Source organism: Eupeodes corollae, chromosome 2 (genome assembly GCF_945859685.1).
Source record: "Eupeodes corollae chromosome 2, idEupCoro1.1, whole genome shotgun sequence".
Taxonomy (NCBI): domain Eukaryota; kingdom Metazoa; phylum Arthropoda; class Insecta; order Diptera; family Syrphidae; genus Eupeodes; species Eupeodes corollae.
In genome coordinates this window covers 27912553-27939651 of record NC_079148.1, presented here as the reverse complement: position 1 = coordinate 27939651, position 27099 = coordinate 27912553, and the positions used below count along the sequence as shown (strand labels likewise).

General features: G+C 32.3%; 1 protein-coding gene across 1 annotated transcript in view; it reads right to left on the bottom strand.

The window, feature by feature from the left end:
- Positions 1-27099, bottom strand: part of LOC129944812 (neurotrimin) — a 221792-nt gene that overhangs the window by 17566 nt on the left and 177127 nt on the right. Inside the window, exons 3-5 of the mRNA XM_056054475.1 lie at positions 26390-26523; positions 6853-7038; positions 403-595 (exon numbers count right to left, since the gene is read on the bottom strand). Of these exons, the coding sequence (XP_055910450.1) occupies positions 403-595; positions 6853-7038; positions 26390-26523 (513 nt within the window). The remainder of the gene's footprint in view (positions 1-402; positions 596-6852; positions 7039-26389; positions 26524-27099) is intronic.

Sequence of the window (27099 nt, the reverse complement as noted above, 5' to 3'; positions counted from 1 at the left end):
ATAAGGATGTTAATGGTCAATTTTCTGTGTGAAAATAAAGTTGCCATAAAACTTGTTCGTTTCAATCTTTTAAGCAAAACCATTCCAATATTTTGCGGGACCATTTTTAAATTCAAAATCTGATGCTTTTACTTTTTAAACATTACTAAAATTTGGCGTCTTAATTTTGTATGCGAACATTTATTGTTACTTAAAGTAAGTACCTAACCTAAACACATTTTGTAAAAGTTCAAGTTTCATTAAATTAACATACGCGTTAAAATGTGAAAATAAAATCAACTTCACAAACAAAAAAAATGAAACAAGAAGACATTTAATTTTTCTTCTAAGTACTCGTACAACTTCTATACGTTGTATGAAAGAGACTTTTCAACAACTTAATAAATAAATACTTAGACTTACCCTTAGTCTTTTGATGGGCACCATTGCGTGCAATGATGTCTCTGCCATCTTCACGACGCCACGTTATTTTTGGCTTGGGATGTCCTCGAGCACGACACACCAGCTTGGCAGAACCACCCTCTGGTACCATCATATCGCCGGAGGTTTCTTCATTTACAATGTCGGGTGGGATCACAACCTCTAACCGAGCTGTCTTTGGTTGTTCGAGCGCATTATTAGGTATTTTTTTGTGAGAGTGTGTGTGTAGCGTTTTTTTTTTTTTTTTAGGTGTTGTTTATATTTTGTTTATATTTATTTCAGAGTTGTCATCATTATAATCCATTGTTTTGACAGTTTTATTGTTAATTTTTGTTTTATTTCCACGAAAACGATGGTTGCATTTGTAGAACGATGACAGTAGGCAACAAAAAAACGGAAACGGAAACATGAAAAAAGAAAACAAGTGTAGGCCACAAAGAATGAATCGAATTCAAATAGAAAAATGTTCAGTATAAACAAAAAACAAGGGACGATGTTTTTTTTTTGTTGGTCCTTATTGTTTTTGCTATAGTTTGTTTGATTGTTGTTGTTTTTGAACTTCACATAGAGACAAGAGAAAGGGAGTGCGGGAAGTAAGCATTTTATTTTATTGCATTTCCACACACCATCAACGTAGCAGATTGTGGGGAGGGGGAGAGGGTGGTTTCTTATCCCTCGAGGATGTGCCTTTTGTTGTTGGCTTATTTTTTGGGAGGCGTTTTATGGGTAAATATAGGCAGGCTCTGAGCACATCAGGAAGCATCGTTTGGCTTTGGCTTTGGCATGGTATAGTATAGGGTTTTTTTTGGGTGGAAGGAGGAGGAATGAGAGAGGGGTTGGATGAAAAATGTATTTATAAATATTCTTAAGTGGATAGCGTTGACAGTTGAAATTGTCACGAATTTAAACTTCTGAATGGTGGTTGTGAATTTTTATTGGCTATTAAGGCAAATTTATAGGTTGACGATTGCTCTGTGTGTTGAGTTTTTCTTTTTACTTTTTTAATTTTATTTTTGTTGGGTGTCTGCGCTATTTGCTGTGAGGTTGATTGATAGGATGGAATAACAACTATAGGGCTATGGACGAGAGAATAAATTCATTCAATAGGGTGAGACGCAGTAGATTAATAACTGACGGGTAGGTAGTTTTTTATCACATACTTTTTTATCAGGACTATCTATGGAATTGACATGATATTAGGTAAATTGACATTTTGATAATAGGTCAAAAATGGGATAGCCATTGATATCAATCTCTTTTTTTGATTGATTAAATTGTTGATTTATGTTTTTTTTTTTTATTCTACCGACATTAAAATCGTTTTAATGTTTTTTTTTTTTTTGCATGGAATGTAGGCTAAAAACTTTTAAAGGTAGATATAATTTTCAATAAAAATAACTCTTCATCTTAGTTTTTGGTTTAAATGAAGATAAGTATTGAAAATACTCATAAGTTCCTATGTGAATATAAGCAACAGTGAATGTTTAAACAAAGAAATTGATCTTATTCGTAAGTAAGTAATGGGGTTCACCTACTTATGTGACTACAATTGTTGAAGTCACTCAAAGTTGGTTTGCAATATTAATACCGAGAATAGCTCTCTGAAAATTAATTTTGTAAACGAAAAGTCATGCTGAGACATTATTAGAATATAATTTCAAGTCTTGAATATAGCATTGTCCTTGAGTTCAATTTATTTAACAACGATAAGGGTGAAAAATAATTTTTTGTTAAAGTATGAAAAGATCATTTTTCAATTTTGACTTCAATATGTCCTTAACACAGTAACATAAGGAAAATAGTCTTTTAACTAATGATGCAATGCAGAAATACACACAAATTCTATTTCCCTAAAATTTTAATTTTTTAATTTTTTTTGTTAACCTTTATGAAAATGAACTTAAAAAGCTTTTCTTGGTCTTAACTCCCACTTGTTTCAAAATAAACAAATGGGGCTTATGGAAATTATATTGGATATGACAATAAACTAAAAGGAAAATTATGAGTTCAATTGCCCCATGTAACACTTTTTCTTTTTTTTTTAAATCTTTTTTCTTAAGTCTTTAGTTCAAAAAATAAAAATAAATAAAAGCCTCCCTTTTGCACAATTTAAAACTATTCTTTTTGTGAAGCCGCGTTACACTTTAATTAAATTTCCGATTATTTTCATAGGGTTTTATGATAAGCCAGGAAAACCTTTGTACATTTGGCTGAAAGTCAGAGTGGCAACTTTTGGACTATTTACCATTAGAATTTATTGAAATATACATAATAAAATAAACAATGACACATTTCGGGAACATCGCAAATGTGGATACCATTTTCTTGTTCGCTATAAACAAAATTAAAAAAAATGCATAATTTTAATTTTTTAAGCTAATGAAGTTTGTAACCAAATCACTTTTATTTTAAGGGCGGGTCCAGTCATTTAACAAATAAAGGGATTGGGGTGTGTTTCACACACTTGCAGCAAAATCAAATTTAAAAAAAGCGCGTAGAAACTCAGCTGGGGAATACGTGATTTTTATTAAATTAAAAAAAATACTAATCCATGTTAACCTTAAACATATATATGTATAAGTTTCAAAAGCTACATTTTGCCCAGCATGGTCTAAAAAGTTCAAAAACTTCTTAGTTATGTAAGTATTCGAATAACATTTGAATAGCCTAACACATAAACTTTCTTACACTTAACTATTTTGAATAAAGTGTGATTTTTTAGCTTTTATCTTTTTGGCAATACTGGTTTAAACATGTTCAATTTGGTCCATAATTTAACCACGAATCGTTTTACAAACAAACAATGCTTGCAAATTATTGAATTTTATTATAAAAATGCTCTGATATCTGTGCTCTGTTAAGAAAGTTCATCGCACGCTTCTTTCATTTTATGATCAGTTTAATCGACCCACTGAAGAGGCTGTTCGAGGTATTGTGACTAAGTTCCCCTACAAATTAACATTGTTAGACATCAAACACCAAAACGGTTACGTAGAAACTGAAGAAAATATAGCAGATGTATCGGTGGCCAGCGTTAATTATGACCATGAATTATCGACGCCGTTCGCAGTAATTGGACCTCTGTTACACAACAACGTGGAAGATTTTGCGAAAGGATTTAGGTCTGTTGATTGAAGCCGAACGACCTACTGCAACGTAAAATTTTTGGTGAATGGGCTCTTGGAAAGTTCGCCGAAGTTCCACTTTTTTACAACTTTTTTGTGTTCAGCGACGAATCTCATTTTTGGTCCAATGGGTACGTACATAAGCAGAACTGTCGATTTTTTAGTGAATATCAGCCAGAAGCAAGAGCTACCAATGCACCCAGAAAAAGTCACAACATGTTCCGGTTTATGGTCTGGAAGCATTATTGGACCATACTTTTTCATTGTGAATCGTATCGTATAACTGTGAATGGTGAGCGCTGCCGTGAGATGATATTCAACTTTTGTTTCGCCCAAAATGCAAGAGCTTGACTTGCATAACATTTGTTTGCAACAAGACACCACTATGGACTTATTGAGAGGCAAGTTCGGTGAACATTTTATTTCACGTTAGGGACCAGCAAATAGTCAAGTAATTTTTCACCCCTTCTGATCTTTATGTAATATACAAAGCCTTCATTCGTCCAAAACTTGAATATAATTCGCATACTCGTACTTCTAGGAATGCCCATCAGCTTAACCTTGAGCTCAATTTCGGACGTAATTTCAAGTATATATAAATATTATTTTTTTAACCGCACATGGAGAATGTGGAATGCTTATTCCAACTACGTTTGCCCTATCGGTTTGATATTCAAAACTTTTAGATCAATGTGCATCGGTATCTTCTCTTTAATTCTTCCCTATTTTCGTAAAGCTCGCACTGTGTTTAAACTATAAACGTGTGAAAGGTATTGATATCCTCTTGAGTGCCCGTTATAGGGCTTACGCATTCAAATTTAAATATCCTACTTTGCAGGGCTTATACATTCTAATTTCAAGTAAAATTTAAAAATCGAATTTCGTGCCTTAAAATACTAAAGGATAGGTCAGCATAAGTTTCAGAAATATTAATTTAAAAAAATCAGCTAAAAGTGACTTTAAGAAATCAAAACAAAACTAAAACATTTTGTATCTTTATGTATCAACGTTACAATTGGAACCAGTTCCTATGTCAATAGATTCTTGGATAATCATAAAATGTATAAAAACAAAAATAACAAGAAAAACAAGATGTACGAGATGTGTTCAAAAAGTACCCGGAATTTTCGTTTTTTTTTTAAAAAAAAATATTTATTTATTTGCTTACATCAATGTTAATGTAGTTCCCCCCAGATATAATACATTTATGCCAACGTTTTTCCAATCTTCTTAATATTCACTTTTTGATATGTCCTTGAGCATTCTCAACGATTCTGCCTTTATTTCTTCAATCGAGGAAAAACGCCGTCCTTTGATGGGTCTCTTCAACTTTGGAAGCAGGAGAAAGTCACACGGAGCAATATCTGATTGATTTGGGCAAAAAATTACGAACAAGCAACGACGAGTGAGTAGGTGCGTTTCGTGGTGCAAAAGCCATGAATTGTTTTTTCATAAATCTGAGCGTTTTTTTTGGATTGCTTCACGCAAACGTCGTATTATTTAAAGGTTATACTCCTTATTAACTGTTCAACCTTGTGCTAAGAACTCTTGATGCACTATGCCATTATAATCGAAGAAATTAGTAAGCAAAACCTTCACATTTTATCGAACTTGACGTGCTTTTTTCGCTCTTGGTGACGTTGGATGCTTCCAGGTGGAAGATTGTGCTTTGGTTTCGACATCATAACCATACACCCATGTTTCATCACCTGTTATGGCCCTTTCAAGCAAACTTAGATCATCGTTGAAGTCATTTAACAGCTCCTGAGCGATATTCATGCGATGGTTTTTTTTTGTCAAAATTCAGCAGTTTTGGAAAGAATTAAGCAAAAATCGCCGAGCTCATAAAAACACGTCGAGCCTTAGTAACTACCGTACACAAAGTAAACTGTGAATATAGCCGAAAATTGCATAATACTTTAGAAGCATGTAAACCAATACAATTTAAAAAAAATTGGCCTTCGGACTCTCCAGACAAATTCCAGGTAGTTTTTGAACACACCTTGTATTGGGCAAAATTCATAAGTAAGATAACTATTAAAAAAAACCCTTTTTCTATTTGTCCATATGTGCTTCCAATTTCTGTTGGAACATTTATGTTTCAAAGGTTTTTTGGTTACAAGTAAAATAAATTCCTTAATGTCGCAAAACATATTAAGAGCAGTGTTATCTTTATTTATAAAACACAATTTTTATCGAAATAGTCAGGTTAGCACTGATTTGCTTCCAAAAATACTTTTCATCTTTCACATTACTTTCACGTTACAATCAACGAAAATAACTTCCTAGCGCCATAATTCATCAACAAAGATCGTGACGAAACATCGTGCGGAAGATAGTAACAAAAATGTCGCTACATTTTATGCCTTGCCTTAAATTTAAAACAGAGAACAAATTTAAGTAAAATTACTTCGCCAAGCGAAATAGCTTTTGTCAAGCATCAGCCTTTATTTACATTTATAAAGCTAGGTACAAGTATAATAACACTGAGTAGAGTATAAGTCCAGTGTAACACTGATTTCCATCAAATCCGTCTGGACAAAGCCTCTAGCTATAGCAATTTATTCTAATCTGATCATAAATGCATAACTTACACCTTCAAAATCTTTACTCTTCGTGACAACTTATAAATACTTCGATATGTGCACATATGCAATGTACCTATAGTCATCATCACAGCTCCATCTGATGTCCTTTGTCCGCAATATCAAACCAAAATGAACAAATTTCCATCAAAAACTGACGTCGCTTGTCTACGTCGTCGAAGTCGTCGTCGTTGTCGTTGTCGGTTGTCGGTTGTCCGATGTCGTGCAATGTGGGAACATTTTGTAATCCCATTAATATTTCGATTAACTTGTGTCACTTTGTGAAACACCTGCAACCTGCACTGTATGCATCATACCTAAAGGGTCCTTGTGTGAACTGTTGTCCATTGTCTCGCTTACTATCGGTCATCGCATATAATCGTGTTAGAGAGGTCAAGCAAAGTTTACAATGTAAACAGCACGGAATTTGTTTACTTACCAACCTGAGACCATCTATAGTTATATCATACAAACCACCAGGACTCTTCCAAACATAACCAAACCAAAAGGGACTCCATCAAAATCAGAAAGGATATTGAGAAAAATGCAACTTCGCAACCCTTTTCATTATTCCTTTTTACAAAACTTGACTCTCTCCCGTTTTAAATTGCTAACCAAACACAAAAGTTCAAAAACAACAACAATAGCAGCAGCAACAAATAAATAACCAACTGAATAAAAAAAAGGTCCTTAGTGATATAAGGCTGTTTGGGGATAATTACTTGCATTTTCATCGGATCTGTGTTCACTTGACACATATACTGGCCGGAGTCCTCCATTTTGACATTTCGTATTACCAGTGTCCATGTATTGAAGTCATTATGTGTGACAGTTAATCGATCATTGTTCGTTATAACATGTTCGTGGATAGCGAGAATCGCTTTAGCGTCTGCCTTTATCCAAGCCACCTAAATTGCGGTACATCGAAGCGACGCAACGCGACGCGGTGAGAGTGAGTGTTGCAGTGTTGGACGAGGCGAGATACCGGAAAATAGACAAATCGGATGCAAAAACAAAAACAAAATCAAAAATATAAAAACAAAGTAAAAGGGATAAGAACAGGCCACAATGGGTTTTGAGATAAGGATTTGGAATGGGGTGGGGGTTGAGTGAAGTTGAGTGAAGGGTTTTTTTGGTTTGGTTGATAAAATTGCATTTGGGTGCAATGATGTCCATAGAAAGAGTCATCAATCGTTTTTATTTTTTTTGTTATGTTGAGTTCGCATTGGGCGCCATTGTTTTATTTCGACGCCATCATCATCATTGCCGTCAATGACAGAGTCCAGTGGTTGTGTCATCATTTAGGATTTTAGTTTTTGGAGAACCAGCCAGAGGTTGTATTTAGTGCAGTGAAAAAATGAATGACGTTGGCCATACGGATTGATTAAATTGACATCATGGAGTGGAGAGCAGATTTATCAACGGAATTCCGTTTGTATGTTTTTTTTGTGTGTGTATTTATTTTTGAGTGATGATCGTTGATGGGTGTATAGGGAGAAAAATTCATTTGATTAGAAATTTAATTTTAGAATACAATGTACATAAATATGTATACTATTTTGTAGTAAATTAAAGCAAATTAGAATGTAAGTGACATTTTTGAAAATAAAATAAATTAAAAATATATATATTGAAAATAATTTTGGTGATATTTTTTCTATGAATTGAACGAAATAAAATAATTAAAACTTATTTTTTTGTGATAAATATTTAAATAACAACACTTAATACTTTAACATGCAATATATAAATACAGTAATTTTTTTATAATACAAAATTTAATTGGTGCAAGATTTGTTTCGGTTTTTACTCAGTGCTTTTCTATAACTTACATTTAAAATGTGCTTGGTGCAGATTGCAGGGATGAATTATGGTTGCTTTTTAGTTATGTTTTTAAGTTTTTTGTTTTTCAATAACTTTTGATGATGTATATGGATATATTTTGTGGATAATAGAGCTAATACTATTTAAGAAACAAAAAAAGAAACAATAATGAATGTTAACTTGTTTGTTGCTATAAGCTGTTTGCACTTATCGGTTTTTAGCTTGAGCTAAACATGTTTCATGCTTTAAACAAACATCTTTAAAGAACAAATAGAAATAAAAGAAAATAGTTTCATGTACAAATAGTTCTTAATATTACTCAATGGATGAATAATTATATGTTACGAGTACGACTGACTTAAAAAAGTTAAGCTTCGTTCATTATTCGTTTCCCTTTTGAAGATTAATTTTCGATCATTGGAGCATGAGCTTATTCAAAGTATTTGAAATAATAGTTCAAAATTGTTCATAAAAACTTATAAAAATATTTTATAAACTTTTTTGATAAGAAAATATGGAATTTGATGGTAGTATTTCTTCTGATTTACAGAGTTCATGTGAACTTTTCTCAAAATTTTTTAAGTCGGTTTATATTCAACATACCAAATTAAATCTTCGTCAAACAGAAAATGTATGCATTAACAATGCTAATATCTCAAAACTTCATCTCTTTGAGTCTGACATTTTTAATGGTATCTCAAAATTAAAATCTAGTTCAAATCCTGGTCCATCAGATGGAATTCCATCTCTGGTTCTGAAGCAATGTCAATTCACATTAGTGTTCCCACTACTAATAATTTTTAATAAATCTCTCTGTACTGGCGTATTTCTTGATGAGTGGAAGTTCTCATATGTACATAAGTCCTATTTACAAAGCTGGTCCAAAAAATCTTGTAACAAATTACCACGCTATAACTAAGCTGTCTGCAATACCTAAATTATTTGAGCTGATATAGTAAAAGATCGTTTGTGTTTTAGTATAAAAGAGCATATTTGCGTTGAACAACATGGATTTATGTCAGGCAAGTCTACTTTAACAAATCTCATGCTTTATTGTAAATATGTCGTCGATTCATTAGAATCTGGTTATCAGGTAGATACTATCTACACAGACTTTATAAAAGCATTTGATTCTATTTGTCATGAAATTCTTTTAGTTAAACTTCGAGCTTTCGGCATTCACGGATTGCTTCTGAAATGGATTTCCAGCTACCTTTATAAAAGAACACAATGTGTGAAATTGGGGAAATTCTTCTCTAATATCATACAAGCTTCATCAGGAGTTCCTCAAGGTAGCCATTTGGGACCACTTCTTTTTAATATATTTGTAAATGATATCCCCTCTCTTATTAAAAATGCATCTTGTTTGATGTATGCTGATGACATGAAAATTTTTCTTTGTATCAAAAATAGAATTGATCAGCAAAATCTTCAAAATGATTTAAATGTTTTATCTGATTGGTGTGATAGGAATATCCTCCCATTAAATATCACAAAGTGTAATGTGTTTACGGCACATCGTATTTAAGTTCCTATGATCCACAACTACCATTTGTTCAACCAGATTCTTGATCGCAAATCTGAGATTCGTGATCTTGGAGTCATTTTTGATCCGAAGTTGTCTTTTTCGTTACATATAGATTATGTAATTGCAAGGGCTAATTCAATGCTTGGTTTCGTCAAGCGAAACTGCAACGAGTTTTCTAACCCTTATGCTCTGAAATCAGTGTACATGTCATTAGTTCGTCCGATCCTTGAGCACTGTTCAATTGTTTGGTGTCCTTCTACTTCCATTGGCATAACTCGTATTGAAAGAGTTCAAAAGGCTTTCACAAGATTTGTTGTTAGGCAACTAAAATGGAGAATTGATACTCCTTCATATCCGTCAAGATGTGCTTTGATTGGACTTGATTCTTTACAAAAAAGGCGTTCTGTTCAATGTGTACTGTTTGTCCATGATGTATTCTCATACCGTATCAAATGCCCACAAATCATTTATAATTTTGAAATCTATATTCCGGAAAGAAGATTGCGTCTTCGTCATTTCTTTAACAATCCTAAACATAGATGTAATTATGGTTGCAACGAACCATTTACTAGATGCATACAATTTTTCAACAATATATGTAATGAACTTGATCTTTCTACAAACAGATGTGAATTTAAAATAAAATTGCAAAGCATATTATAAATTAGCTTTAAGTATTTAATTATATTTTTATATCAAAATTGTCAGTAATTGTCGTACAAACTTGTTCTTTTATCCAACAAGTTTGTCGAAAAATATTTGTATTTATTATATTTTTATAAATTTAAACGCAATTTGATTTTTTTTAAATCGTGAGAGCATTGTTTTAAAATTATTTTCTTACATAACGGGTTATCCATTTTCTGGTTCAAAAAGTATAAGACTGGAATTCTAAATCTGCCAAACTAAGTAGTTGAACCCATTTTTTATTTTTTCGGTTTTGAAAGTGATTCTGCCACATCCATATATCTTGCTTTAAGACGAGATTATGGTTAACATGGTTTGAAGAGACTGGATTGGTAACAGATTTTGTAAGGCCTCTTGCATCATCGTTTCGCTCGTATACTACTAAAAATATAGCTGCTGTAAGTAAAAGTGTTTAAGAAGACCTGAAAGTGTCTATTAATCTTTGTTATCAGGAATTAGGACTGTCTTGCGGCACATTATGTCGTATTATGCATTTGGATCTACACCTTCATCCAAATAAAGTCCAACTCACACAACAACTGAAGCCAGCTGACCATTAACAACGTCGTAGAAACATCAATTAGGTGCTTGAACAACAGGCGGTGGGCGGCAATTTTTCGAACAAAATTTTCTTCAGCGACGGTGCACGTTTCTCACTCGGTGGATATGTTAATAAACAAAATTATCAAATTGTCGTATTTGGGGTTTTGATAATCCTCAAATAATTGAAGAGTGGCCATAACATTCACAAAAAGTTACTTTTTGGTGCGTTCTTCTGTCCGGAGGTTTGATTGGAACTTACTTCTTTGAAAACGACGATGTCACCATCAATTTGGATTGTTATGGTCATATAATGATCGACTTTTTTCGAAAATATGTAGTTTCAACAAGATAGTACCACATGCCACACAACTCGAGCCAATATGGCATTATTTCAAGAGACATTTCCTGGCCACGTAATTTCTCGTCGAGTCAATATCAACTTACCATCAAGATCATGCGATTTTACACCATTGCACTTTTTTTGTGTGGGGCTACGCAAAAGACCGTGTTTATGCAGACAAACCTTTAACTCTTGAGCAGTGAAAGACCAGCATTCGTGAAGTTATGGTTGAGATACCGCCCAATATGTGTCAAAAAGTGGTCGAAAATTACCTCAAAAGAATCGATGCTTGAAACAATTGACATGGTCGCTATTCATGCTGCGTCTAAACTTGTTTCTGCTACCAGTGGAACAAATCTAAAAGGAAATGTACGGGTGCTTGTCTGGTTGACTTGTAGAAGGCCTTCGAAAACGTATGGTTAGAGGGTCTGTATCTAAGTTAAATAGACTTGTCATAAGTAAACCACTGTTGTATATGCTTTATGACATGCTTAATGGTAGACTTTTTATTGTCAAAATTGCCAATGTAACATCTACCAAAATCTTTGATAATAAAAATGGTCTTCAATAAGGAGCTGTTAAAACGCCGATCTTATTCAGCATTTTCACTTATGATCTGATAGCAAGTCTGACTCAGGCGATAGCGTACGCCAACGACATAATTGCGTACAAAAATTGAGGTTTTTAAGACATTTTTGCAGGGTGACTTCGACAAGATTCAGCAATATTGCGATGACTGGAAATTGAAAATCAACTTTCAGAAATGCGAAACTATTCTATTTAGGACTCCGCTGTATGAAGCCTCAAGTCACAGGAGAAAGAACTGTAAAAATTTTGTCATTGTTGGACCAAATCGACAGCTACTGGCGACTAAAAGTTTAGTAAAGTACCTTGGCATCTGGTTGGATCAGTACTTGTATTTCGAGTGCTGTTCTGGCCGGAGCTAGGGGAGCATTTGCCCTGACAAAACGTTTGTTTTTTAGCTGCCGTCTTGACAGCAGGGTGCCCATGCCCAATCTCAAATGGAAAAGATTCGGGTGTTTGAGAGACAATGTCTGCGACGTTGCCCTGGACTAAACAGAACACCAGAATAGATAATTTCTTGCTGAAGCTTCGTAGGGGTGTCATTGCGAGAGCGATGCCGTCGACTAACAGCTTAATTTTTGGGGCTTACTACCCCAACAATGAGTACTACGAAAGTGCACGTTTAAGTGGCAACATTACGCCCGAAGCTTTTCTCTATTTAGATAATCGAGGGTTAATACTGGTCGCGTCAGCTGTAAGACTGTAGATAGGCGACTCCTTTACAGTCGAGACGTCCTCGCACTCGACGGAGCCAAGGGGAGCATTAGGTCTGTTTCCAATAGGGACCAAAGAGAAAGGGTGAGGCATAATCTTTTGGTGGCTTCAAATTGAGAATGTCATTTAAAGTTGTCTAGGGCGTTTGGTCTTGGTCGGCTTACAAAGGTCTAAGTATTAAATTACGGACAGTCAGGGTGGCACCAAAAAAAAACAAAAATCTTACTGTGGCTGTTCTAGTTTTTAAGTAGTTTTAAATAATTTTAAGTAGTTTTATTGGTTTTGGTTAGTTTTCAGAAGGTTAAGTATTATAATGGGTTTCTGTTTTTTTATTTTAATCAAGTTTTAAGTTTTATATAATATATAAAATAATGATAAGGATACCAAGTTTTTTTTTTAATTTACTTGGTCTTAGATTAAGTTCTCGTTATTAACTATTAAAATTGTTCTTAGGCCAAAAGGCAGTAGTTATAAGATAATGGATAAATTTAGAGCACCTGCATAGGGCCAGTAAGATATTTTTTAAGTTTTTGAAATTATTTAAATAATGTATGTTTCACACATAATTTCAGCGTTCAAATTATATTATATAAATAAATGTGTTGAAAAAAACAATGTATGTGTGTTTATTTACTTTTGAAACCGTAAAATGGATAACCCTGTATAATGTGTTTTAATTTTAGTTAGAAGTATTTTGGTATGAAGTTATTTCGAGCTTATTAATATACATTTTAAGTTTCAATTTCTTAAATAATTTATGTCTTATTAAGTCTATCATGTTTCTAAAAAGAAAATGGAATATTTTTTTTTTAAATCGGAAATAAAACTAATGACATTTTTGATAATCAAATATTATTGTAACATTATAAGAGCTTGTTTATAATATTTAAAAACAAAATAACGGTACACTTTTGGACATTTTTTTCTATTTAACAAAACCAAAATACGAAAAGAAAGTTGGCAAAAATTAAAAAAAAAAAATATATTTGTTTGTTTTTAATAAAATTCAAATTCTCGATTTTTTAAGAAAAAAAATTGCATTGGAACTTCTGTTATTTTAAGTTTTAAATTTGAAGTCAATCGAACCAAATGCCTTGGACTGAAGGGGCTAGGTTACGCGAACAGACGGACCGAATCGGGGGACCTACTTTGTTCTAAAATCGTAAAGCTTTGTTAAATTAAAATATAGAGTTTTTTAATTTAATTGGAAGACCTTAATATGAATGATCTATGTGATAAATAAATTGGCCAGGAACGAATTTTTTGAAAATATAGATTGTTTCGTTGCTTATGCAGCATTTAGTGTAGGATTTTTGAAAATAAACCCCGTCAATATATTTCAGTTCCAGCAAAAAAAAAAATCATTAGCCTAAAGAATGAGGAGGCCACTAATGTTAAAATTCTACTTATTAACGTGGCCTTCTTAATATAAATTAGGCCCATCATTGAAGATGGTTTTTCGATGACCCGGACCATTTGGTTTTTATGCAAAGTTTGGTGTAATATCCTTCTAAAGATAGACGATAAATCGATAAATCTGAGTTTTCTACTGCATAACACGATAAATTTGCAACATTCACTATGTTAAGAAAGTGTTATACATCGGACCATAAGAGTTTCAGTTTTTGTAATTGTGACAGCAAAATTTTAACCATTTTTTAGCTGTTATATAATTCCAATTTCAGTAGCTTAGTTTTTACTTGACAGATTGAAGATTAGCATCTGACTAAATAGCAGGCTATTGAAAATAAAACCCCTTTATTGGAAAACCTGTGAAAACATAAAAATATTCAAGGATATTTGCTTGTCCCTTATTAAACTTTTGTTGAGATAAAAATTTCATTCAAAAGGTATGAAACTTAATTCACACTTTTTAATTCATGATTTTTTGCAAATTATTAATATAAATTTTTTCTATTGAATACAACCAACTATTTTTTAAAGGAAAATTAACTTTATAAACTTAGTTTTGACGTATTTTTTTGTTGTTGCTTGATTTAATTAATGACATCGAATATCTTGGCACCTACACAACAAAAAATTCTTAAATACTTTTATAAGTATAATTTAATTCAATTTTTAAAACATTTTATTTTTTTTAAGATTCAGTGAGGCATGTATTTCAATTTAACTTATCTTTGGTAACAATTTAAATATTCAAACCACGAACTTAATGAAAAGGGACGACACCCAAATGAAATGATTAATCGTTCTTCATCGACAATAAAGAAGGCAAACATTGAAAATCTAACAGCAAAAATCAATTGAACAACAAAATACCTACCCCCACACACTTTTCTAAACAAAACAAATTTTATACCTAGGTATTTATTGTATACATGTATTGTATATATTTAAAGTCGGGACTAAACCACACAAATGCGTAGCCTAACACTGCCACAACCGCAAGCAATAAAATAAACAACTAGAGCTCGTAGTTGTCGTCGTGCGTCGTCGTCGCACACGCATTAAAATGTTCACAAACGTTGGCTGGCATCGAAATAATTTGCAAAAAGGATAACGACGAGGACGATGCGCGATGCTCGACGCTCGACGATGTGGTGGGGGATATAACATATATTATACCTACCTACCTACGAACCCTCCTTTCCCTACTATTCTTCCTTTTTGCTTTTTATTCCAAGTTTAGATAACGGTTTCAACAAATGAAAATAAATTCACTTGTGTGTATCGAGTTTCCTCGCGTTTCGCGGAAATAAATTCAGCATCAGGATTCTACAATCTATGTATAAATACCGCCTCCTGCTCCTCACCCCTAGAGACAAACCCACTGACAACTGAAACCCACCTCCAGAACTCACGTCCACCGTATTATACTTCAATACTGTTCAACTGTGGAGTCCTGTTGTGGAAGCAGCACGCACAAGGATATCAGGACTCACATTTATAGTCGAATAGTGAGGTGGATTCGATCCAAAAGGCAACAACATCAACAACAAAAAAAAAACTTATCACGATTCCGTTTGCAACATGACGACAACAATGACAAGGACGAGTGAAGTACGGCGACGGCGACAACGATGACGACAAACACAACGAACACTGCTCACTTAATCACAATAATGTGATTGCCTTGAAATTTATTTGAATATTCGAGAATACAGTTTTATCGAGTCCTTCTCGTGCTCCTGAGTTTCAAACACTGAAGTCCTGACTGACAACTCTACAATGACAATCCTGCGATGCAAATGTGTGCCAGCCAGTGAGGAATAAATTGTACGACTCTAGCAACACAGCCTGTGCCTATCCCCCACTATAAACGACAATGATCCAATTTTGTTTTAGCCAAAGTGTATCCTATTCCTATGTCCTTATAAAACGTTTGCAAAAATAGATAGCATGTGAGTAGGGGTAGCTCCTGGCATAGAACATGTATATACTCGCCCGTCTCCCTTGTTGGTGGTGATGTATAAACATATACACACCTGTGCGTGGATAGAGTGATAACTGTTGACAATGTCAGGTGCGGAGGATAGTCTTGGACTGGAAATTAGTGTTGCGGTTAGAATCGAACAACAACCAAAATAGTACGTGACAGTTGCCAACCACATACACCAACCTCTGCACCTGCGACCTGCAATCTGCCACAGTTTGGTTTAGCTTAACTCTGATTCCTATACAACTCTATCCATAAACTGACCAAGTTAAATGAAGTGTGCAATTCAGCGATTATGTTTCCTTCTTGCATCAGGAACAAAAGTTTTGTATAGTCTGCGATGAAAGGTTGTGTTTTTGTCTAAAAGCAAGATGAAAATAAACTTTGGTAAAAAGTTTTCTTAAAAGATTTTGAATTCAAAATGTCCGCAAAAAAGTTATTGCGTTATCTGACTTTTTGGATTCAATTCAATTTCCTGAGCTTCTATGTTTTGAAAAGTTAAACATTTGTGTTTATGTATTTAGATGGAAATAATTCGCTTTCACAAGTTTCTTCAAATAAAAAAGTTATTTTCGAAAAAAATTGATTTGACATATTCTGATTTTTAATTTCCCATAGGAAGTTATTGTAATGGGTCCGATTTGTCAAATTGAAAATTTTGACACTTCTCGACGTTTCAAGGTCCCTAGAGTCGAAATAAAAGATTTTTAGAAAGATGACTGTGCGTGCGTGTGTACGTACGTTCGTACGTGCCTACGTCCGTATGTCCGTACGTCAGTACGTCCGTACGTTCGCGACGTTTTTTTCGTCGTCCGTAGCTCAAGAACCAAAAGAGATATCGATTTCAAATAAATTTTGTTATACAGATAATAAGGCAGAAAGATGCAGAAAGGGCTCTCAAGAAAATTGCGTAGGTGGTTTTTTACCAAAGCAGTTTGAAAAAAAGGCGGAAATGTTGGTTAACCCAAAATATCTTACGAACTAAAAACTCTAGAATTGAATTAAATTTTATATAATATATTGTAACGTGATATCAAAGAAGTATATTTTTTGAAAAAAATCCATTTAACGTTTTTTTTATAAATCAAAAAAATTGAAAAAAAAATTTGTCACCTCCAAAATTTTACGACTAAAATATGATTTCATCTCCAAAACAGATTTGTGCAATGAAGAATAATGTTTATGACATCTGATAAAACTTTGAGAAAAATCGAATTGACAGTTTTTTTCTAAAAAATAAAAATCTAAAAAAAACATTACTCAAAGTTGGTAAAAATTGAATATCGACTCAAATATCTTTTCAAAAACTTAAATTTTTGCTTCAAACTTATTTTATCTTTCAAAAAATGTTGTTCTCAACATTCAGTAAAATTTTGAAAAAAATCGAATTGACAGTTTTTTTTACAAAAAATTAACAACCAAAAAAAAATTACAAAAGTTGGTAAAAATGATTTTCGACTCAAAAAGCTTTTTAAAAATTAAAAAAATTGGCTTTAAACTTATTTTATTTCACAGAAAATATTGTTTTCGATATTCAGTAATTTTTATTTAAAAATCTAACAATCCATTTTTTCATAAAAAATAAAATCTACAAAAAATAGTACTCAAATTTGGTAAAAATTGATACGAGTACATATAGACAAACTTTTAAGCAAGACAAATTGACAGACGGAATGGGAAGTTATCAGTGTGGGTTGCATCCCAGCCTCTTTTTTCTTTAAGGGGTTAAAGCGTTTTTTTGCAAGAGGCCTTATTTTCCTAAATTTCAGCAAAGTTATATTTTGGGCGGAACTAAACACAGTCTATGAGAATCGTACTTACTAACTTTATCATGTCTAAAAAGTGTTAAAATTATGTAACGACAAGTCTTAAGAAAATCACTTAAGAGGTATACTGTTTTTAACTTGTGTCTTGACACTATTATTAAGTAGTATCAAGGCGGCTTCCACCTTTGTATGGTCCAAATTTATAATGTTTGTGATCCAGGTTATTTATATGTAATATCTTAAAGGCTCAAGAATCGAGCTTTATAACCATATGAAAATTATTCAAATCCAATCTAAAGCCTGTCCAAATGAGTTTTTAATAACTAAAAATTACGATTTTAAAATTAAAATATATCGTTCTTTGATTTTTGAAATATAAATTACCTGTCAAAAATTTGAAATATGGTATTACAAGTGGCTCATTGTCATACTTGAGCTGAAATTTTAATATTTCAATAAAATACAGATCGAGGATTAAAAACGTCCATCACGGTAAGTATCGTCCAAAAACCGAACGTATAATTTACATTTATTTCCAAAATTAAATTAAATTGAAAAAAAAAAATGTTGATGTTTTTATCTCTTCCAATTGATATCAACTCACCACTTTGGTATACGAAGGACCTGATATCTTTCATACAACAATCAGGAAATTAAAATGACTATAAGCTATGCGAGTTTAGTGTTGCCACCTTTTTCGAATGGAGGTACTATTTAGTAGAGTTTAAGAAAAAATAATTGGAAAAAGAGTACCCGTGGCATGATAGTTAGTGCGTTGGACTGTCATGCCAGAGGTCTTGGGTTCAATCCCTGCCTGTGCCACCTTAATTTAATTAATTTTCGCGGGTACTGCATCTTGCGAGGAATTGACAAATCCTTCAAGAGTAATTCTTGTCATGAAAAAGTGCTTTCTCAAACTAGCCGTTCGGATTCGGCCTAAAATTGTAGGTCCCTTCCATTCCTGACAACAGTACTCGCACACAGGAATGGTTGAGAGTTGTAAGTCACTAGGCCCTGGTTCACAACGGACTGTTGCGCCACCCAATGTCATGTCAATTGGAAAAAGATCAATTACATTAAAATTAATTTAAATTGTAATTACTAATTACATGTAATTAAAAGGCTCCAAGGACTTGCATAATTACATTGTTGCAATCAAAAACAAATGAATATTGTGAAAAAAATTAGTAATGATTACAGAAGTGTAACCAAATAAAATTCAATTTTACGAGATATTTCAAAATAATTTCCCAAAACTCTAACTAAGTTCTTTTATGTGTGTTTTTTTTAAATTGATAAATAAACCAATTACCACAAGAACTTGAATAAACACATTAAAATTTTCAACTACATGTAATTAATATGAAGTGTATTTTTTGAAAGAACAAGTAATTGAAATTTTAGCTTTTTTTTCAGTTACAATTAAGTGTGATGTTTTTGAAAAAAAGTCGATTACTTGAAATTGAAATGAAAGCATTAATAAACTTTTTAAAGTAATCATTATTTCAAAACTCTAGTATTTCCATTCAGAAAGAAAGAAAGCTTTTTGAGATGACTACAATACAGAATTGTTACATTTTAATTCAAATCCGATGCGTATCAAAACATAGATTTTTTTAAGAAATCAAAAAACTCTTCTAGATTAGTTATTTCTTATCAGAAGTAGCCTTTAATCTCAAAGATATCACAGGAATCCAAAGGAGAAAATTAAACTGAAAAATGGATTCTTTTTCACGAAATCAAAAGTGTATGCCTCAAAGGATTTCGCAGGAAAAAAAAATGATACAAAAAAGAAGATTTTTGTACACTGAATTAATCCGTAGTACTTTTTTCTTGTGAAAATTGGCTTTTATTTCGCTCCTAAATTTACACAGAATTTAGATAAGTCTCAAGATTTACTCAGATATATTTCAAAGTCCCCAAAACCTAATTACCTAAATTTATATTATCATTAATTGCATATGCCTCCTTTAGTATTTTCATTTGTATCACTTTTTAAATGAATTAAGTTCTAAATTTCCAATGAATTGGCAAGACTGCATTGAACATACATGTTCAAAAATATCCTTTCATTCCTATATATCGAGCTTTCAATCTAAACATAACAGAACATACATATTATATGCTGCACTCTTTGAACTTAAATTGAATTTCCATATACTGCTTGTTGGTTGCTGGCCGATAGTATATTGTATTGACCTGGTCAACTTAACAAATAGAAAATGGCAGTTTTGGTCAATTGTTAAATGACTGTTCATTCTATTCTATTCTGTCTGTCAACCTTCCGATAGGTATGCAGCTTGGCTTCTATACAATAAAGTGGCACATGTTCGAAAAATAGTTGAATATCCTTATAGGAACAGTTTAAAACAAGTTGTAGGTATAGAAGGTACCTAACCTCTATACATGTGACCTCCCAATCTACTATGCTACTCTGGGTATTGTGTCCTTTTACACTCGAATGTTTTTAAATGTAAAATTTACTGCATTTTCCATAGAAGTTTTTGAAAATGTTTTCAATTTATTTATAAAGGTTATGCACTCAGTGTTTGTGTAGGTATACAAAATGGTTTTGCACATTTTCATCGCTGTTTTTGTTATTGTTTGTTGTTTTTGTGTTTATTTTTTTAAATATAAATTTATAGAGAAAGTGTTAGTAGAGAGGTCATCAGGATAAAAGTTTTAGCTTATAGTGTCGCATACCTTACAGCAAAATAAAGGATAGATACTGTACTGTGTACAAATTAGGTGTTAGCCTACTTAAACAACAAGTTGATTTTTTTTTTGGAAAATAAATAAATGAAGAAACTTTTAACTGCACCAGTCAAAATAATTGGTATTGTGCAGAAACTTGTTCTCATAAAAAGACTTTTCACAATTGAAACCAATTCAAAATGCGGTCGTTTTTATGATTCTCTGCATTTATGTTATTATATGTTTTCTCAAAATTAGCTTTATAACAGTTTTAGGTGAAAATTAACGGCAGTTTTAGAACAACCGTAAGAAAGTTTTGTAGGTAATTATAATGAGATGTTTTATGCAGTTGCTTAAGCGAAGTGAAAAGCTCTTTTAGAGGATATAGAATTATGTAGATGAAATTTTTGGAGATATTATCGTTAGCTTAGAGTTGATTTATTGCATATACTGGAGTACTAATATAAAATGAGTTTGGAAAGGATGATGAAAATTAGGAACTCATAAAGTTTTATTTCGTATGAATCCAGTCCCAATTGCAACATATTTATTTTCTTAAGACATGTTTGCAAATTTTAAGAAAAAAAAAATTAGAAAATGGCAAACGTTAAAAAAAGTTAAAAACCGTTTAAAATAATGAAATCTTTTGAAAAAAAAGATGCATAATGACTTGTTTTTTCAACAAAAATTTTTTATTTTTTGTCGAATTTTAAAGTTGTTATCTTTCAAAATTTACATATTTTTTTGAAGGTTAACTCTCATATTTTCAGAGATACAGTAATGCCAATTTATTCAATAGAGTGTACAAAAAAACAAAAAATAGTGAGTAAATATCCAAATTAAAATTGATTTTTTTTTTGAATAACTTTTAATGGACAGACTTTTTTTAACATTCAATTTTCTTTCAAAATCTGTATCTTTTGTTTTTGTATATTGACTTAGTTTTTAAAGAATTGGTTTTAATGTGTATGAATCAATATTATTAAGATGTTTTTTTTTTTGTTTCAATATTATATTGCATATTTTCTCCAAAAATGTTGTGCTTATTTAGCTTTAAAAAATGTTTGAAGTGCTTTCAGGACTAAACCTTTAGCATGCACTCCCGTCAGAAGGTGTTTTTACCCTTATGTTGAATAAATTGACTTGACTTGTCTCCCTTGTAACGTCCACAGATTTGCAGAGATCGTGGCTTCGTGAAAGGATCGCGTTGGTACACTTCCAAACCAAAACTCAATGAACTTGTATATCGTTTATTAACATAAAATATGATCAAATGAAAATTATGGCTTCTTGAAAGGAGATAATGCCCACACAGAAAGGTTTGCTTTTATGATGTTCATGAACCTAATACCCGTTTGAGATTTAAAGCAAGTTTCTCAACATGATGTCCGGCTTTTATATTCTCTTGTATAGTCTTATAATGGTTTTAATCTGATGGTTTTAAGCAAGCTCGATTTATTGTCAATGCACATACAAAAAATCGGTTTTCTGGAATTTAATAAAACAATATTACCTGATCATTAAATCGTTTAAGAAATTAATCATTTTGCTTTACCGACGACATCCAAATATCCAAGAATCCCAAATTTTGGGGTCTAAGGAATCGAAGTTTTATCTCAAACTGAAATATAAATCGGAGCTTAAGTGCTCCGGAAGTTAATCAAAAATTGGGTTTACAACTCAATCGAATTCAAAATTTTCAATAAATAAATAAAATAAAACGAGTATGTGCCGCAGTGAACTTGCTATAAAATTGATAGAAAATGCTATCCAGGTTAGCAAACGAATGGTGTTGCAAACATAAAACGTTATTCCCTTTATTTTCTTTGAGTAATCGGATTATTTTTTTTTATTTTGCAAGTTACTGTTTAGATTTATCAAAATAAGTGTTTTGGATACGTAAACAGAATTTGGAAAGTGTGACGGTACAAAGTTTTGCAGCCCGTTATTTATGCGGGAAAGGGAATGGACAATTATGTGGCTGGTGAAAATGTTTGCCTAATCTGGAAGCATCGCACGAAGACTCTACCATCGACATCCTAAACTTCGTGTTCAGGATACAATCGCCGATGTAGCATCGGCAATACAGTCAAATCCAAGCGTTTCGACTCCAAATTTGTCAGGGCAAGTTAGCAGACAGTAATTACAGCGGGTACTTTAAGATGACTTAAACTTGTTTCCGTACAAAGTCTAAATTGCAAGCAAATTATACCCGCAAATTATATCTCATACAAGAGCCCTGGATTGTGAAATCCCTCTTTCGAGGATTGAGAACACCTGGCTACTACGTGCTATATGTAACAGGAAAAGGTAACCCAAGGTCCTGCATACTAGTAAAACGTAATCTAAATGTATTTTTACTCCCTAATTTCAGTGATAAAGACGTCACCACAGCCAGTATGGTAATAGAAAACCATACCTACTGGCTGGTATCAGCGTATTTAAGCCACGACCACCAGGGCCATTCTACAGAATGCGGTCGCTGAATCAACAAGACAGAAAACAAACCTAATTATCGGTTGTGACGCCAATGCGTACCATTCTACATGGGGTAGTACCGATAAAAAAAAAAGAAGTGAGTCTCATTTTGATTATATTCTAACAAGTAATCTGGTAGTAAGTAATGTAGGTCGTAAACCAACCTTCGTCACTAAAAATCGACAAGAAGTTTTAGATTTGACTCTTGTCTCGTTAAATCTCTCAAATAAAATATTGAATTGGAGAGCATCGAAGGAGAAGTCCTTCTCCGATCATAGATACATCCAATTCTAACTTATTGAAGAGTACCCAAAACCGCTCCAATTTCGGAGTTATAGGAAAACAGATTGGCCAAAATATAGGGCGACTCTGAAAAATCTGATTAAACCAGAACTGCACTGGAGAAAGTCACATACTACGATAAACTCAGCAGAGTCCAACGCACTGCATGTCTGTGCAACAATGTGGGGCACTCCATCATTTTGAACCTCTTTGGTTCTATACCAAAGTACATAGACTACACTATTCATAAACCTCTATTTGGAAAAAACTTCTAGGTATCTATTCTATCCAGAGATGAATGGGAAGACAAAAAACTCCTGGATAACAAAAGTATTCATTTTTATGCAGATGGATCCAAGACAAATGAGGGAGTTGGTAGTGGTGTATACTCAGAAAAGCTTAATCTAAGCATCTCATTCCGCCTCCCTAATCATTGTAGCATCTTCCAAGCGGAAATTTTAGCGATCAAAGAGGTTCTCTCCTGGCTAAGAGAAAACGTGATATCAACTTCTGATATCCGCATCTTCTCTGACAGTCAGGCTGCTATTAAATCTCTTGACAGTGTCTCAACCAAATCTCAAACGGTCGTCGATTGTCGATCGTCTCTTATGGAGATGGCGCAGCAATTAAACATTCACCTATGTTGGGTGCCGGGCCAAAGAGATATCACAGGAAATGGTAGAGCCGATGAACTCGCTAAAAATGGACCGTCGTGCCTATTTCACCTGAAAGGGAAGAGATAGGTATACCGATAGCTACATGTAAACTTATGGTTCAAGAAACAGCTTTTGCAATAGCAAATTCTAGGTGACACAATTTACTTACATGCTCAACCACAAAACTCAAATGGCCTTCACTGGACCTAAAGCGCTCCAGAGACTTGTTATCTCAAAGCAGACTTCATACTAGTTCCCTAATATGTGCCCTTACAATGGGCCTTTTATTTTTGCCTAAGTGTGTGGATTCTAAATCCTCAGACACGTTAACCTAACCTAACCATACCCTCAGTATTTTCTTGTTCGAAAAATGTTTACAGTTTTTGGAGTAAATCGAATCCAGAAATGCTCCATGAGATAGAACTGTATTTTTGGCCCATACTTCTTTAAAGAAAATGGGTTTTTTTCACCCAGAAAGGCGCTAAAGACGTATTCTATTAAACAGCATTTGGTTCCAGAAAGATGAAGTAACACTGCAAATACAGCCAGATGGCGAAGTTCGAACAAAAATTCTCAAACAAGTTTATTTCTACGAACTCCACTTTTCGCTGGCACCAAGTTCATCTGACCTGAATCTACCAGACTTTTTTGGCATGGGGTTATGCCAAACATACGGTAGTCAATAATGAAAATAATTCAAGCAATCCCAACTTCAACCCTTCACACTTTATTGAACAATTCTTTGATCAGTTGCCGCATATGTGTGGGTTAGTGGGAAAGTCATTTGCAGTCAATTAACTAATTCTGTACTGATTAAAAAAAAGTAATTTGAAATTCTTAATGTAGCACAATTGGCGCTACCCTGTACTTCCGCTAATAAAAAAAGAGTAACTAATTAAAAAATAAACAATTTTAATTGGTTTCTTCAGTTTTTTTTCATTTCATTAAATTTAAAAAAATTAAAAAAAAAATAAGTTTAAAAAAAATAAGTGTTTGTTTTAAAAATGACCGTATTTTACTTTTTAGTCTCAAGCTAAGTTCTTTAATTCAAACAAGATTAAATTAAATTTCAAATGAAATTATGTCAAAATGAATTTGTCAATTATGTATTAAATTTTCACAACAACTGCGATAAAAATTCATTCAGATTTTGAACAAAATTGACCAATGTGACTATGTTTTGAAAAACATAAGTAAATTTTAAAAATATTTGATTTTGTTTTCTTACAAGATTTTCTTATGCAAACATTTTTAAGTTAAGCTAAATAAAGTAAAATAAATAAGTTACACTATATTAAATAAAACAAAAACATTAAAGCAAAGTATTTGATTTGTGTTCTTAAAATTTAATTAAAATTTGTTAAAATCAAATGAGAATTCATAATATCATTTATAATTATCGCTATTTGAATTAGTATGATCAAACTAGTGGTCATGAACTAAAACTCCCTCAACAAAAATTTTGTTTGCAAGTGAAGTTATTCAAAACTTATTGAATGTCTAAAGCTTTTTGTAGTTAAAGCTTTTCTTGCCTTTTATTTAGTCTCTTTTCGATAGATCCAGTTTTCCACCTTGAAGCCAATAGTGCTTACATACCTACAACATTCCACATTGATAACAATATTGTCTTTAATCATTAAATTGAAACCTCCCTACCTTCTTTTATTAAATATCTTAAAACCCCGACATACCTATAAAAAAAACTATTTTCTAGTGTAACTTATTTTTTATATCAGTTTCTGTTTTTCGTATAAGAAAATGGGCTGCGTTCAAAAAACAAACAAAAATATACCGAACTTTTATCCGTTGGATTAGCTAATCCTTTCGCTGATCATAACTCAATAAATAACTCATCCCAAAATATATGAAATACGTGGAAACTAACTTAACGAAAGAAATGGTTTGTGCATTGGATAAGATCTTTTCAATATTTAAACCTTTGTTTTTGAAATAAAATATTAAGATTTTCAACATATTATAAACTTAGACTCAATAACAATACACTTTCCGAAAATTGATACAAACAAAAAAGATAAGAAATACAAAGCGCACTATTTACAATAGAGTAAATAAAAATAAATCACAAACATAATATTTTTTATTTAGCATAATGTAAAAATAAAATTGTGTGGAAAGCTTAACATTTGATATTAAATACAAAATTAATAAAAAATTGACTTAAATCATCATCAAAAGTTATTGATTTATTTATTTTGTTCTTGAAGTTATAATAAATTTAAAAGTGCAGTGCTCTTTAAAATTGTGCTTTAAAGAAAATATTTTGTGCTTTGAAAATTTTAAAATAGTATCTGAAACTATTGTGCATCTACATTTTCATATATTTTTTTCTTAAACTAAAAATGAGAACAATTTTAACTTTATTGTGCTTGTGCTCTTATTAAAATATTTATTATAATAATAGAAACTTATTAAATTATTGTGCTTTTTTTAAAAGAAATATATTTATATACAATATACAAAACTTTATAGAACTTGTGCTTCTATAAATATATATAGCTGTTGTATATAGAAAATTAAGTGCGGTGCCACACATTCCGGTGCATCTTAAATCCAATATAATTTATGTGATTTTGGTGCGAGATACTGGTGCGAGATACTGTTTTTTTTTATTTTCTATTCAAATGTTTATTTTGGTGCACTTTTAAGGATTGGAAAAAAAAGTTTTAGCATATAAATTCTTTTTTATTTGAATTTGAATTTTTGTTTTAATTCGAACGATTGGCAAGAGAAAAACCGATACATACCCTGGCTTGAGCTCCATCCCCACTCACCCTATAACCACCTAGGTTATTGACGACGCATGTGAATGTGGCATCACGACCTTGTGCTACAGTCACATTTTCCAATGGAAATACAAAATCAGGTTCAAATGCTGCTACTGTTTGAATAAAAGAACACAATTTTCGAAAGAAAACAAAATTAAAATTAATAAATTTGAATATAAAAATTTCAGACTGTTGATTAATAAAAGGAGTGCGCAGTATTTTGGACGGAATTTTAATTTATGTTTAAAGAACGAGACTCTTTTGAAAATTGATCGGTTCACTGAAATTCATCGTTTTCATTGAATAGATACAGCTGTGGCCACAAAATTAGTAACATTCTAAATCGTCAACATTCGCAATACAATGCACACAAATAAGTTGAAATTGACTTCGATTTAATTTTTAAATTTTATTTAAATAAGCCACATAAAAACAGAGGCAGTGAAACATTGTGCACTTAAAAACAAATTAGAAGCATTTCAACACTGCCAAATAAGACATATGCATTGTAAGTGAGATCGCTAAAGTAGACCAAAGTTATAAAGGATATTTTTAATATGTATTGAACTTTTAAATGGAATGAAAGGAAAATACTTTTTTTTAACTGGGACAAAAAATTTACTATACATCCAAAAGATCATCTTCTGGCATTATATATATGACCGCTACAGCTGGCTTGGCCGCAGTAT